Consider the following 14803-nt stretch of genomic DNA (forward strand, 5'->3'; position numbering starts at 1 on the left):
TCTGGAAAGCTGATAGCTACTGATTAATTTCCTTGCAGCTCCTCCACTGTGTAGACTAAACATTACAAGGGTTCCTTGGGTAATGGAGAACAGGACAGGTTCTTCAGGGTAGACTCTGTAAGGTCACGTTCACACTTTCAGTATTTGGTCAGTATTTTACATCAGTATTTGTAAGCCAAAACCAGGAGTGGGTGATAAATACAGAAGTGATGACGTGTTTCTATTCTACTTTTCCTCCGGTTGTTCCACTCCTGGTTTTGGTTTACAAATACTGATATAAAATACTGACCAAATACTGAAATGTGTGAACGTGACCTAACACTAAGGTCGTTCATTCATCCTGGAGAGGATTCATTAGTAACCTTAGTTTGATAGAAGTGTACAGATTTTGCAAGTGGGTGACAAGATATTCTCCATAGCCTTCAAAATGCTGCCAGAGACACCAACCTCCTGCCCCCAGTTACAGCGGGAAGTGCTGCTGTGGAGCACACAAAGCTGCAATCATGACCCCTTTAACTATTATACAGTGGTGGCCAAAAGTATTGGCACCCCTGCAATTCTGTCAGATAATACTCAGTTTCTTCCTGAAAATGATTGCAATCACAAATTCTTTGGTAATATTATCTTCATTTAATTTGTCTTCAATGAAAAAACACAAAAAGAATGGTCCTAAAGCCAAATTGGATATAATTCCACACCAAACCTAAAAAAGGGGGTGGACAAAAGTATTGTCACTGTTTGAAAAATCATGTGATGCTTCTCTAATTCGTGTAATTAACAGCACCTGTAACTTACCTGTGGCACCTAACAGGTGTTGGCAATAACTAAATCACACTTGCAGCCAGTTAACATGGATTAAAGTTGACTCAACCTCTGTCCTGTGTCCTTGTGTGTACCACATTGAGCATGGAGAAAAGAAAGAAGACCAAAGAACTGTCTGAGGACTTGAGAAACCAAATTGTGAGGAAGCATGAGCAATCTCAAGGCTACAAGTCCATCTCCAAAGACCTGAATGTTCCTGTGTCTTCCGTGCGCAGTGTCATCAAGAAGTTTAAAGCCCATGGCACTGTGGCTAACCTCCCTAGATGTGGACGGAAAAGAAAAATTGACGAGAGATTTCAACGCAAGATTGTGCGGATGGTGGATAAAGAACCTCGACTAACATCCAAACAAGTTCAAGCTGTCCTGCAGTCCGAGGGTACAACAGTGTCAACCCATACTATCCGTCGGCGTCTGAATGAAAAGGGACTATATGGTAGGATACCCAGGAAGACCTCACTTCTTTCCCCGAGACATAAAAAAGCCAGGCTGGAGTTTGCCAAAACTTACCTGAGAAAGCCTAAAACGTTTTGGAAAAATGTTCTCTGGTCAAAAGTAGAGCTTTTTGGGAAAAAGCATCAACATAGATGGTACAGGAAAAAAAAGAGGCATTCAAAGAAAAGAACACGGTCCCTACAGTCAAACATGGCGGAGGTTCCCTGATGTTTTGGGGTTGCTTTGCTGCCTCTGGCACTGGACTGCTTGACCGTGTGCATGGCATTATGAAGTCTGAAGACTACCAACAAATTTTGCAGCATAATGTAGGGCCCAGTGTGAGAAAGCTGGGTCTCCCTCAGAGGTCATGGGTCTTCCAGCAGGACAATGACCCAAAACACACTTCCAAAAGCACTATAAAATGGTTTGAGAGAAAGCACTGGAGACTTCTAAGGTGGCCAGCAATGAGTCCAGACCTGAATCCCATAGAACACCTGTGGAGAGATCTCAAAATGGCAGTTTGGGGAAGGCACCCTTCAAATATCAGGGACCTGGAGCAGTTTGCCAAAGAAGAATGGTCTACAATTCCAGCAGAGCATTGTAAGAAACTCATTGATGGTTACCGGAAGCGGTTGTTCGCAGTTATTTTGGCTAAAGGTTGTGCAACCAAGTATTAGGCTGAGGGTGCCAATACTTTTGTCTGGCCCTTTTTTGGAGTTTTGTGTGAAATGATCAATGATTTGATTTTTGCTTCATTCTCTTTTGTGTTTTTTCCTTGCAAGCAAATTAAATGAAGAGAATATTACCAAAGAATTTGTGATTGCAATCATTTTCTGGAAGAAACTGAGTATTATCTGACAGAATTGCAGGGGTGCCAATACTTTTACTCACCACTGTAGGTGCAAGTGCAATCCGTGAAAAATGCGGATAGCACTCATTTGCAAAAAAAAATGGACATGTGAACGAGGCCTTATTACATGGTAAATTTGAGTTCTGTAGAATGGTGAACAGAGTTGTGTGCAGCGCGGTGAAGAGCCGGTAATTAGTTTAATATGAGATTGGGGATTCCATCTTAAATTTAGTCTGTTTGACAGCTTCACTGCCTTTTCTTGAATTACTTTTCTACAAATGTTGTCTCCATTCCAGGACTTGTTTTATTAGACAGTCAACAGCTAGTATTGAGCAGCTGCTGGTATTTCTGTATTGTTCTCTTGGGATATCTCTTGCGAGTCAATTGGCTAAGTAAGATCATTGCAAATTAGACTCTCTGTATATTTCACATTCCTGTGGAACACCGTCAGAATTTGTCTGCTGGACTTAACAAGCATTGTGCACCTAATATTGGAGGGTCCCGTGTAAGGCCAGGATTTAATTACTATCTTTCTGTTTTCTTACCAGTTCCTCTTACTTTGATGAGGCTCAAAAATGTTCAGTTTGGATCAATTTCAGTCAGTTTCTTACTGGACTAGACAATCCGGACTAAATCTATTTATTCTCTCCAAGAGTAAGATCACTTGTGTTTCTTAGAGAATTGTCAAAATTTAGTAAGGTCAGTAATTTTAAGGTTAATGTCCTAAAATCTGAAATTCTTAACATGACATTACCGAACTCTGAAGTTTGTTACCTTAAAGAGGTTGTCCACTACTTTTACATTGACGACCTATCCTTGGGATAGGGCATCAATGTCTGATCGGCCGGGGTCCGATACTCAGCACCCCTGCCTATCAGTGACGTGCTCTATTTTGCAAAAAAACATGCAAAGCACAAAATCCTGAAAAGAAAAAAAACATGATGTGTGCATGAGATATCTGGAATCTCATAGACTTTGCTGGTACTGCAAAACGCATCAAAAAAACGCTGAAAAAAACATGATGTGTGAACATAGCCTTATAGTGTTTGATGGCATTTTTATGTGAATACTTTTTTTTGTCCCTGTGGAGTACCTCTTTAAATAATTACACAGGTAGCAGGAAGTCTTATTTGGGAGTGCCGCCATGCTCCCCTGAGAACCAACATTGCATTGGTAGGAGCCAGCAAGCATAAAATACAGTATATGTTGCTTTGATAAGAAATGCAATATTAGTTTTCAAGTAAACACTAGCAATGCTTCCGTGCCCTTGAAGTATAAATACAGAGGAAATGGTCGGTAGGAAGCAATTTCCCGTGTGAAAATGGAAGATTGCTATATGTGCCAGTTTTGCCCCCAATTATTTTAAATATGTAATATTATTACCCCCTTTTCCAAATGTTAATGTTGAGGATCAGGAAAAAAAATCTATTCCAAATTAATTCCTTTTGGTAAAAATATTTGTAATATTAAGCATATTATCCCATATGTAAAATGTTACATTTCTTCACTTTTTCCAGTTGTGCTGTTCTCGGATTCCGATTTTTTACCTGGAGATAAATGTGAAAGGTGCCTTTAGAATGAATGATTACATGGAGCAGTTTCATTACATTCTTTGTGACCTTTACATTTTTTCTACAGTCATTTTTACAGATCTGAGTGATCACCTTCTTATACAAGGCGAGTGTGAAATGTACAACAATTAACTTGTCGAGAATAGTGGCGCTGTCATCTCTATGGTACTATGCTGCCATACTGTGGTAAAGGACAACCGTGTATAGAATGTTACTTAAAACTAAAAAGGGTAAAACGCCTTTGCATTTGTTGTATCTTTTTTTATTGAAGGGAATCTGTCAGCAGGTGCTCCCTCATCTGACAGCAGCATAATGTGGGAAAAGAGACCCTGATTCCAGCAATGTATGCAGCTGAATGCAGCAGTTGTGACACAGAGTTTTTAGATGTAGCAGAGCTCAGAAAGCCGCCCCACCTACACCACAGCTTTAGATGTAACATGTAGCAGAGCTCAGAAAGCTAACCTCGCCCACTCCACAGCTTTGTGTATATCGTCTATAGACCGTGAGCTACTAATCAGAGGAGGGGCGTGGTCAGACGAATTGGCATGGGCAGTGATAATCTCCTTGTGATAAAACCTTCATTGTAAGTAAACAGCAGCACACAGCCTAATAAGTAACACATCACTGAATTCAGTGTTTTAATCTTTACATCATGCTGTCCGCTGATTACATAGCAAACACCAGCTGTCAGAATCCGTTTAACTCTTCTCACTGAATTGTTTAACTTACACCATAGTATTGGACTATGGACAACTGAACTTGTAGATTTTGAGGAAGACAATCAAATGGATATTACATGTTCGACCTGTGTCAGGGAAAGATCGGGCATGTTGAATTTCAACATGTCCCATCTTTTGTTCTTAAAGGAGATAACCCCCATTGCAAGTGTCTGACATTGGAGCAAAGGGAATAAACCAATCAGAACACTTGTTTGACCAAACCCTAGGTACATACTGTATTCAAGGGGGGATTCAATATCTATGAGCTAAATGAGGTCTCGCCACCAGATATAGAATGTGAATGTCCATCTTTAGATAAATCACATCTCAAAAAACTGTGCTATGGTGAAAGGCTTCAAGAGCAACAAAATGATTTGCCTGGAAACTGTCTGTGTGGTGTTCTGTATGGTCCTTTATCACAGAGCGATGCTTGGTAATAATGTATCCCAAAACTTTTTTTCTGTCTGATTTATATGTAAATCCATGAAGAATAACCTCTGTAGGTCTCCAGATTAAGTAGGTACAGAACAGCCCAATGGCAGACTATATTTTCCATATCTTCGGTCCATACAACTCAGAGGTTGCTTGTTACAATATACGCCTGTCCATAGAGACCTTTCCTATGACCAATCTTAACACTCCTCACATATGATAATAAAATATTCAATAATGTTCCATTGTATCTTTACTTACACTGGAATTACAGTATTTACTTGATCAACCTAAGGGGCAAAATGCTTGGAGTGTTGGCTGAGAAACCAATGCAAGGTGCAAGCACTGGTGTGACTGTATTAAAGGGAATTTGTCAAATTGTTTTGCTTCCTCCCCTCCCCCACCACTAAACCTTTGGTCAGGTTGCTCACTGAAAGATGATGTCATCTATACCTTTTACTTGTGCAATTTCTTACTCCCCGGATTCAAAATTGTTGCTTTAATTAATATGCAAATGAGACTTAAGTGCTCTGGGTGTGTCAAAGCACTTCCCAAGCCTCTGCTTTACTGGCTCTTTTTCCTTCCCAGCCCCAGCTTTTTCTGCTTGACTAACAAATTTGGATTGACTACACAGTAGTCAGGAAAATAGTATTATGGGAATAGAGTCAGGGAGGCAGAGGCTTAGGCCACAGCCCCACTATCAGTATTTGGTCAGTATTTGGTCAGTATTTTTTCTCAGGAGTGGGAGCCAAAACCAGGTGAGGAACAATCAGAGAAAAGGTATAATAGAAACAAGTCACCAATTCTGCATTTATCACCCACTCCTGGTTTTGGCTCCCACTCCTGAGAAAAAATACTGACTGAATACTGACCAAATACTGATAGTAGGGCTGTGGCCTTAGGAAGTGTTTTGACACTCCTAGAGCACTTAAGCATCATTTGCTTTTATATGAAATATAACAATGATTCATTATTCAGAGATCAAATGATTGCATCAGGTTTGGATGCCATTATCTTTCAGAGAGTACTACATGGTCATATAAACAGTTTTGGGGGCTGCATCTTCTGAAAGATTCTCTTTAAGTTCTTTTTGAGCTTTGGTTAGTGCGGATTCGGTCATTGGCATACTTAGACAATTTTTAAGTGACAAAGTAGCCACTTTATTTTACAATGTTTTTGACTAGTGTTAAACAGATTATTGGGGACTATTTTAATTTCTTACGGTGTGCCTAAGAACTAACAGGCAAGTAGTTGCTACCTACCTGCCTGTTGTGCCTGGCGCCAATCTCTACCTGCAAAGCATGGTCACAGACCGCTCCTGGTGGCAATTCTGCAGCTTCCGCTGATGTCACATCGACAGAGCAGCTGCTTCTCTTCTGCTCTTCTCTGTTGACAGGGTGTTACTACCTATATCATGCTGATTGACAGCCAGCTCCCCACTGCCTAACTGCTGTCAATCAGTATGAAGTTGGCAGTCACGCCCGTCAACAGAGAAGAGCAGAAGAGAAAGAGCTACTCTGTTGACATGAAGTGGCAGAATCACCGGCAGGAGCGGTTAGTATCTTCTCGAAGCTGGTGCTGGGTAGTACTGGCACGTAGGTAGCAACTACCTGCCTGTTGCTAAAAAAAAAATAAAATCGTCTTGGATAAACCCTTATAATGAAAAATTTTCACAAAACCCACAAACTTTCTCATATGTAAATATATTTTGTTACCAACTGTAGGAAGCAAGAAACAAATTTGAAAAAAGTTGATGGTTGTATTGGAGATTTTACTGAGCGAACAATCGGTAATGAATAATTAACACTAGTTTCCCTCGTACCCCTTACACTCCCGTGTATACTGCGGTGGGTGTTATTCCTCCTGGCCGAGCATAGAAACACAGTATAAAATATGACAACCGTGAACAGCGATCCACATTTACCCGCTGACTTTGGATTACGGAAGCCTTTAGAGAGCTATGGTTCCTCCTTCCGTAACGGAATCACTCCAGCGTAGAGGATCACTTGGAAGGAACCTAAATGATGTGTGCCATTATACATCAAGGAAACTGTCAGTTTGTAAGACAGATGAACATATAAATATTCACTTTTTCTTTTCCGGTGCACCGTTGTCTTCACCAAGGTGTCAAATCCCAAAGAGACGTTTATAGTATTATATTTTCAGCCACATGTCTTAAATGTGTCTTACGATGGGTAGTTTAATTGATGACACAGAAAATTCCGTGCATTTCGTACCCTTAAGCAGCACATTAATTGAAACAATTGTAGAGCAAAAATATAATGTAGCCTCAAGCCATATATAAGACTGTTGTTCAACTGCCCGATGAGTTCTCCTGATTGCTAAAGAACATTTCCCTAGAATTTTTTTTTTTTTTTTTTACTATGGTCGAATGATATCTGGAGGTAAGGATGATCGGGATGAGAAGAGAAAATATGTAGTGTACTCAGGAATCTGCAGTAATAGAGGAACTTAGCAGAGTTTAAGTTATGGAACACTTTCTTTAATTGTTACAAAGACTATTATTTTGTCAAGAATTGTATCTAAGGCCTCATTCAGACATCTGTTTTTCACATACGAGTGCCATCCATTTATTTCACCCATAGCACTCGTACCTACAATAGTGAATGGGGTCTTTCACATGTCTGTGATTTTCACGCTGACCGAGTGGTCCGTGCGAAATCACGGAGACATGTAATATTTTCATCCGAGTGTCCGATTAGAATCTGCAATAGAAGTCTATGGGTCCATGAAAAATTGGACAGTACTCAGATGTCATCAGAATGTGGTCCGATTTTTAAGAACTGTTACATATGAAAAAAATAGAGAATTTGTTTTCCCTTTTCACGTATGAGAAAAACTCATGACACTCAAAGCAACTTGGATGGAAATCTGACCAAAAATCACTGATGAATCTCGGTCAGTTTTTCTCGTACTTGAGAATGAGGCTTTAACATTAAAGATTCTTCAGAAGTAAATAATGTTTGGCCTATCCCGGGGATAAACCATTTACCCCTTGGGGCTAGTCGCTGGCACTTTCATTGTTGCTGCTGACCTTGGAACTACAGATCAACCCAATCGGTTATTTTAAGTGGAGAGTAAGACCCTGACTGATCAAATATTGAAACCTAATGTGAGGATAGACAATCAGTATTTTACTTCTAAAAAATAAACCCTTGTGTTTTAATCTTCCCGAATGAACAGTTACAATATTTAATTGCAATGAAACACCTTTAATAAAATAAATAAAAATATTGCAATAGTGAAAATAACCACCATATCTAAATTAAATAGCTAATGTTGAAGTTATTATGAAACAATAGGCTTTATTGGATCTGATAGGATGTAATGTAATTGTGTTTCTGTAATGACAAATTAGCAGAATTATCATATAGAAAAACTTTGTTTAGATCATAATAGTAGTACAGATGTTAGGGACATCATGTAAATTAATTGTGATGACTTTTTGTGAATGTTGAAAAGACTTCTGTTTTGAAATTTTGTGTTGAGTTTTAAGCTCTGATCATGTGACATTATCGAAATTAAACCCAATTCCCCATGTGTTTTTTTTTCCCCTGTAAATATCTTAAAGCAGATCGGATCTCGATACAATGAAGAGTGAACCCTTCTTTAAAGAGGTTATCCACTACTGTTACATTGATGGCCTATCATTAAGATAGATCATCAATGTCTGATTGGCCAGGGTCCGACACCCGGCTTCCCGCCTATCAGCTGCTATCTGTGTCGGCCGCCAACCGGAAGTACTCCCTTGCCGAGCTGCTCCGTCTACTTGTATTGGCTGGGGCTTGGTACTACACATCCGCCTTCTATTCAAACCAATAGGAGGATAATGTGCAGTACCCTGCAGCTGCCACTACAAGTAGACGGAGCAGCTCGGCAAGTGAGTACTTCCGGCCGCCGACACCATTGGCAGGTGATGGGAGGGGTGCCGGGTGTCGGACATTGGTGACCTATCCTAATGAGAGGCCATCGATGTAAAAGTGGTGGACAATCTCTTTAAGTTTTCTCCATTTTTTTTTTTTTAATTAGAATGATTTTGGCAGTATATTGATGGTGTTGTGTGAAGGCACAATACTAGTTTAAGCCTGAATATCCTCTGTTGGAGGAGATATCTTCCAGATTTGTATTTACCAGAATGGAGAGAATCACTTATGGCTGCGTTGCTGGAAATGAGGAGCCTTGGAGCTTCAGATAAGGTTTTTATTAATACCAATGCTATTCAGCACCTTTCTCAAGGTCAAAGGTCTTTTTTATGTAGCACATGTTTTGAAGCAACAGCAGTATGAAGGACAGAATACAGATGTACTCATCAGTGTAGCTGTGAATCCAACTCTAGGATGAGATAAAACTTACTGTAAAGTAAGCTGGTATATATGTGTCTGTGCCTTTCTCTCATTCCGATCCCCTCTCTATAAACTTCAGTAGGCATCTGTAATCTAATTCTTCAGTGAGCTGGCAGTCTGTCTTGTTTTGAGCAAGGTGCAGTTTAGTTATTTTTTATGCGTTATGGAGGCAGGCTGAGGAAAAGTGGCTCACAAGTGGAGAAAAAGGCTGATTTCTCTGATAAGATATATTGCTAATTTTCTCGTGTTCACTTTTGATTTTTGCAGAGTTTGTTGAAAAAAACAATGACCAATTACATGACTTGAAACTGTGCAGAATCTAGCTAATTGAGATAGTCGTAGCTTTAATAAAAGCAGTAATACTGCTCACAGAAATGATGGATGTGTTTTGGTTTGCCACATACAAAAGTGAAATTTTAAGAGATTTAAAGTAGCATTTATTTTTTTGGTGTTATAATTATGGTTGCAAATCAAACTAACGGTAATATCACTTCTTTGTAGCTTTCCCAAACCTTCGAAATATTGATGGAGAAATTCTTCCTGAAGTGAAGCCAGTGGTGGACCACGATGAATTAGCCAGTTCATATGAACGCAAGCTCATAGAGGTAAATCAGGCTTGTATAACGAGTCCTGTGTTTTTTATTAATGCTTTGAACATCTGATAACTATTATTTTATAACATACGGTAAGTTCTTTTTTAGAATCCCCATAACTGAGATGCATAAATTACCAGTGTAATAATAGTGAGGATTCATAACAAATATATTCCCTTTTAATTATTTCTTACGGTAATTTTTAGTGATCAGTAACTTTGTGATGGAAGGTTTAGAATTTGGATATATTTATTAACGTTGCATTTTTTTTACCATACTCTCTACTGCCTTCTTTTAACTGAAGTGGGCTGTAGCCTTAATGGTTTTGTCATTTATTTTTTAATGTTGTGTTGAGTTCAGTGAGAACTTTAATTATTACATTTGTAATAATAATAGAAATTAAATTAACACGTTGAAGGGAACCGATCACTAAGAAAAACGCTATTAACCTGCGGGGTTATTCTGCAGGTTAATAGCGTTATTAGCCTGCCTGACGCCTGCACTTAGCCAAATGCTGTTGGGAGAAAATGAACTTTTTCCCTGGCAGCGCTCGGCATTCAGTCATAGGGGTGGCGCCGGCGCGGGTTCAGCCACCGCTCTGAATATACACTGTGACTGCTGTAACTGCGCCCCTGGCACTGACTGACAGCTGGCACTAATACAGAGCTGCTTTCAGTGAGTGCTGGGGGTGGGGTTACAACCGCCACCGTGTAAACTCAGAGTGGTGACTGAACCCGCGCCAGTGCTGCCCCTATGATGGGAAGCCAAGTGCTGCGGGAGGAATAAAGTTAATTTTCTCCCGACAGCATTTGGCTAAGTGCAGGCGCCGGGCAGGTTATTAACGCTATTAACATGCAGATTAACCCCATATCTGCAGGTTAATAGCATTTTTTTCTGGTGACAGGTTCCCTTGAATGAAAATAAGAGAGATTTTTGACCTCCAATGGACTTGAATGGGGTTCAATTATTATGAAAATAATGTAGCAACAGCTTATGTTTCAGCCACCTCTCAAGACAGCAGCAGAGGTGGTTACCTTAGCAATGAGCGGTAAACAATAAAACTCAAAAAAGACCTAAAATGAAAACAGAGCAAGATAAATAAAGCAAGTAAATTGCAAACTTGCTTATTTTTACACTAACTGCCAATATATATTTTAGGACATTGGAATAACCCTTTCAAGGGACTCGGTCAGCACAGAATGACTGTTCAAACCAAGTACAGGTGCTCGGTGCGGCACAGTGTGGCCAATCATTTGTATACACCTTCCCACCTGCTTGTTTTCGTTCTATCTCAACCATTTTTTGGTTCCATGAAGCCAGAGCTGTCAATCAAAGAAAAGGGAGATAAAGGGAAAACAAGCAGGTGGGATGGTGTATTTAAATGTTTCGCCACGCTGTGAAGCACCGAGCTGCAGGACTTGACTTGAACAGGCATTATGTGCTGAGTCCCTTTAAAGAGAACCTGTTAGTTGATGCATGCTGTCAAAACCAGGGGTATTATCAATCAGAGCTTGGCAGCAGAATTGCAGCCGTTTATGTTATTGTCTGAAGTGCTGCAGCTTTTCAAAGAAAACATAGGGGCCGATTCATTAACACTGTTAATGAACGGACTCACTAGAATATGATACCCCACTTAATGTATTAGGCGCTCCTCTTAATTGGCATGTACCTCTGCCAGAAATTTACTTCAGCCAGAAGGACTGGTATACATTACTGAATTAAGTTACCCCACCAAAGTGGCATAGCTTTTCATGAATTTGATGGGCTGGCGTAACCACGCCCATCCTCGTCCATGCTGTATTTGGGCACATAAACACAAAAAGTACAATATTTTCTCACAACCTCCAAGTTCCACAGAAATATTGTAATTTAATAAGAAAAAGTCTGGCGTAACACACCTTAATGAATCGGCCCCATGGTTTAAAGGGGTTGTCCAGGCTTGAGGCTTAAGTATGCAGTCACTAAATGTGACTGCAGACTTGTGAATCCTCACAACATGCCCAGTGCGCACTGTCAAGTTCTCCAAAGTTGGCGTCTGGAGTGGGTGTGTGCTTAGATGAAGTGTGCTATTTGCATACACTCGGTCACATGCCTAATAGACATATGTTGTCTCGCACAATACAAGTAAATTAAGTGAGGCTGGACACTAGTTGGAATGTGTTTGGTAGTATCGTATAACCCCCCCAACGCGTGCTCTGGAGAATCCGGACAGCACTCACTCTGTGAGGATTCACAAACCTGCAGTCACATAGAGTGACTTCTGATTTGAGCCCCAGGTCTGGACAACTCTTTTGAGGATCTGGCTGGAGACCATAGGCAGAGACCAGACTAGTCTAGCGTGGCCCCTGTCTAGCTTCTACCCCATCCATTTGAATTTCAGGTCTCTCGCATGTGTGTACATCAGGAGAGACCTGTCAATCAACTAGAGAGGTCTTTAAATTTTGTTTTCTCTCAAATGCTGGAGCATTTCAGATTAAAACCTAAATGGCTGGAACTGTGCAACCAGACTCTGATTCATGGTGTCTGTGATTTGGGCAGCATGAATCGACTGACAGGTTCCCTTTAAATTTAAGGGTTACTTTAAAATTCCCTGCTCCCTACTGTTTTTACAGATCCTTCCCACTTGTAAAGGGAAAATATAATACTAATGATATAAATCAAATCACTATTACATTTTCCCTTTAACACATCTCACAGTGTGGGTTTTTACCCTCAGTATACTTTTTATTTTTTTTATTGTGTTTTAATAATAAATTATTACAGATTTTTATTAGGTTGTGATGGTAGTTGAGGGTTTCTGTTGTGTTGGAATGAGCTCTGTAACAATGTGGTTTTTTTTTTTTTGCGTGTTATCTGCTATTTCTTTCACAAGCCATTACTGTAATTCCTTCAGGCGAGTGCTCGTACAGGTGTTTTGCAGTGAAGAAATAGACATAAAGAAGTTTTTCTGCAGTTATGTCTGCTTGGCTTTTTAGCATTTAATTTCGCTGAAACATTTGAAGCTTATTGGTTGTCCTTTGTGGTGAAAAGTAGTAATGGGCAGCAAAGTAAATCAACTTTTCAGCTCTGAACCCAGAAGGTGCTGCTCTTGTTAATGGTCTTCATTCCCCGTAAAGAGCTGATGAAGTCCATGGACCATATACTGGGGTACAATTGTAAATGGTGGTGAGAGGTGAACATTTTTTAATTGTATTCATCCTGATATCGTTTCAAATTAAAGGGGTTGTCCAGGACTAGACCTATTCATATGTGATTGCAGACTACCAAATAGTGACAACATGTGGTACGCACGCTGTCATGCTTCTCTGGCATTTCCGGTGTAACAGGCCAGATTAACCCCCCCGCCCAGAATATAACCGGGGTATAAATTGGCCTAGGCCAGATTATACCCCCCAAGGTCAGAATATACCCCAGCTGCTGTAGATCAGATTTTTCATGCTTTTGAGAACCATTCAGTGATATACTTAATAATGGGGCCCCTGGTAGCGCACAGGGGGGCAGAGACAGCGCGCAAGGGGGGGAAGAGACAGCATGCAAGGGGGGAAAGACATGTGGCGCCCCTGTGGGTTCAGTCGCCACAGAGGTACTGCATCTCACCCAGAGATGTGGTATCCCACTTTCAGGTAAGGAAGGCGTACTGCCCGGGACCCACACGCTTGCATCCATTACACTCCACTTCAGAGGGCAGGATGAGATTACTCCTAAGGGAGAGCACAGTCTCTGTACCTGGCTGGAGGGTGGAACCATGTGGTGGGTGTGGGTGGAGGAAGTAGTTTAGGGGAGCACTTCAGTAGGAGTATAAAAAGGGGAACTATCTTTAGAGAGTGTGTTTAGTCTGAGGAGAAGTAGTGGGAGCAGGAGCTCTGTAGGAGCTCTGCTCAGAGGAGAGGAGCGGGCCTGAGTTGAGAGGCCCAGGAGGAAAGGCTGGAAGAGGACAGGAGCAGAGGGAAGGCTCCAGGAGTGAGGGGATCCCAAGGGCACGGGAAGTGCGGATGCCACCCGTGCGCCCGAATCTACCAGGACGTGGAGGGATCAGGCCACAGAGGGGACCTGCCTCTAACTAGTGGAGAACTACAAGGCTCAGCTAGAAACCGGAGGCTGCTGTACTTGCAAGGTGCAGCTGCCAACCACCACAATTACATCGCCCAAAAGGCGGCCACAGAGGGTCCAGGGGACTGCAGGTCGCCCGACAAGATCCGAGGCTACCGGCTTGGGACACTGATTTTGAGGCGCAGGGCAGGAGGGTGAGAGCCAGCGCAGGAAGACGACCGAGGAAGGCACATAGAATGGGGTCCCGTTAAGTACTCCTGAAATACCTGAGGGATTGCTGAACCCTTTCCTTGTTGAACGCAGGATGGCGTGGAGGTTACCCTGGTCCTGGTAGCCTGGAGTTCAACAACTGTGAGTAAAACCTGAAGACTGCACCCCACTGTGTCCTTGAATTATTGCTGCGCCATCACCAGCCCTGCACTACACAGCACTAGCAACATCTACCTCATAACATCACTATTACTTGCCCTGGAGCTAAGCTCTGCCTGTGGAGAGCTGAACCAACTCTGCTGTGTCACCATCAGCTCCAAGGGATCTTCACCGCAGCGGCGTCTCCATATAGCCACATACCACAGGAGGCGTCACAAACCTTAAACAATAAAAACTATAAATCCCCTTTTATTGACCGCCCTGGGTCAAGTGGCCGGGTCACTGCCACTGTGACATCCCCTGCACCGATCGGCCCGGCACCGAGTACCCTATGGCCGAGGGGGCGCATCAGACACAGCGCGCAGGGCCCCTGTGCGCTGTCTGGGACCCCCTGCGCGCTGTCTGGGACCCCCTGCGCGCTGTCTGGGACCCCCTGCGCGCTGTCTGGGACCCCCTGCGCGCTGTCTGGGACCCCCTGCGCGCTGTCTGGGACCCCCTGCGCGTTGTCTGGGACCCCCTGCGCACTGTCTGGGACCCCCTGCGCGCTTTCTGGGGCCCCGTTCTTGAGTATATCACTCAATCCTGTGCGACGTTTGGGGCC

General features: G+C 42.0%; 1 protein-coding gene across 2 annotated transcripts in view; it reads left to right on the forward strand.

The window, feature by feature from the left end:
- The window catches only part of SNX29 (sorting nexin 29), a 564851-nt gene that overhangs the window by 213898 nt on the left and 336150 nt on the right, over nt 1-14803 (forward strand). For both annotated transcript variants that reach the window (XM_073647695.1, XM_073647696.1), the window contains exon 15: nt 9692-9795. In XM_073647695.1, the coding sequence (XP_073503796.1) occupies nt 9692-9795 (104 nt within the window). The remainder of the gene's footprint in view (nt 1-9691; nt 9796-14803) is intronic.

Source organism: Phyllobates terribilis, unplaced genomic scaffold, assembly GCF_046119375.1.
Source record: "Phyllobates terribilis strain yellow unplaced genomic scaffold, ASM4611937v1 Scaffold_9__5_contigs__length_417890890, whole genome shotgun sequence".
In the NCBI taxonomy this organism is placed as follows: domain Eukaryota; kingdom Metazoa; phylum Chordata; class Amphibia; order Anura; family Dendrobatidae; genus Phyllobates; species Phyllobates terribilis.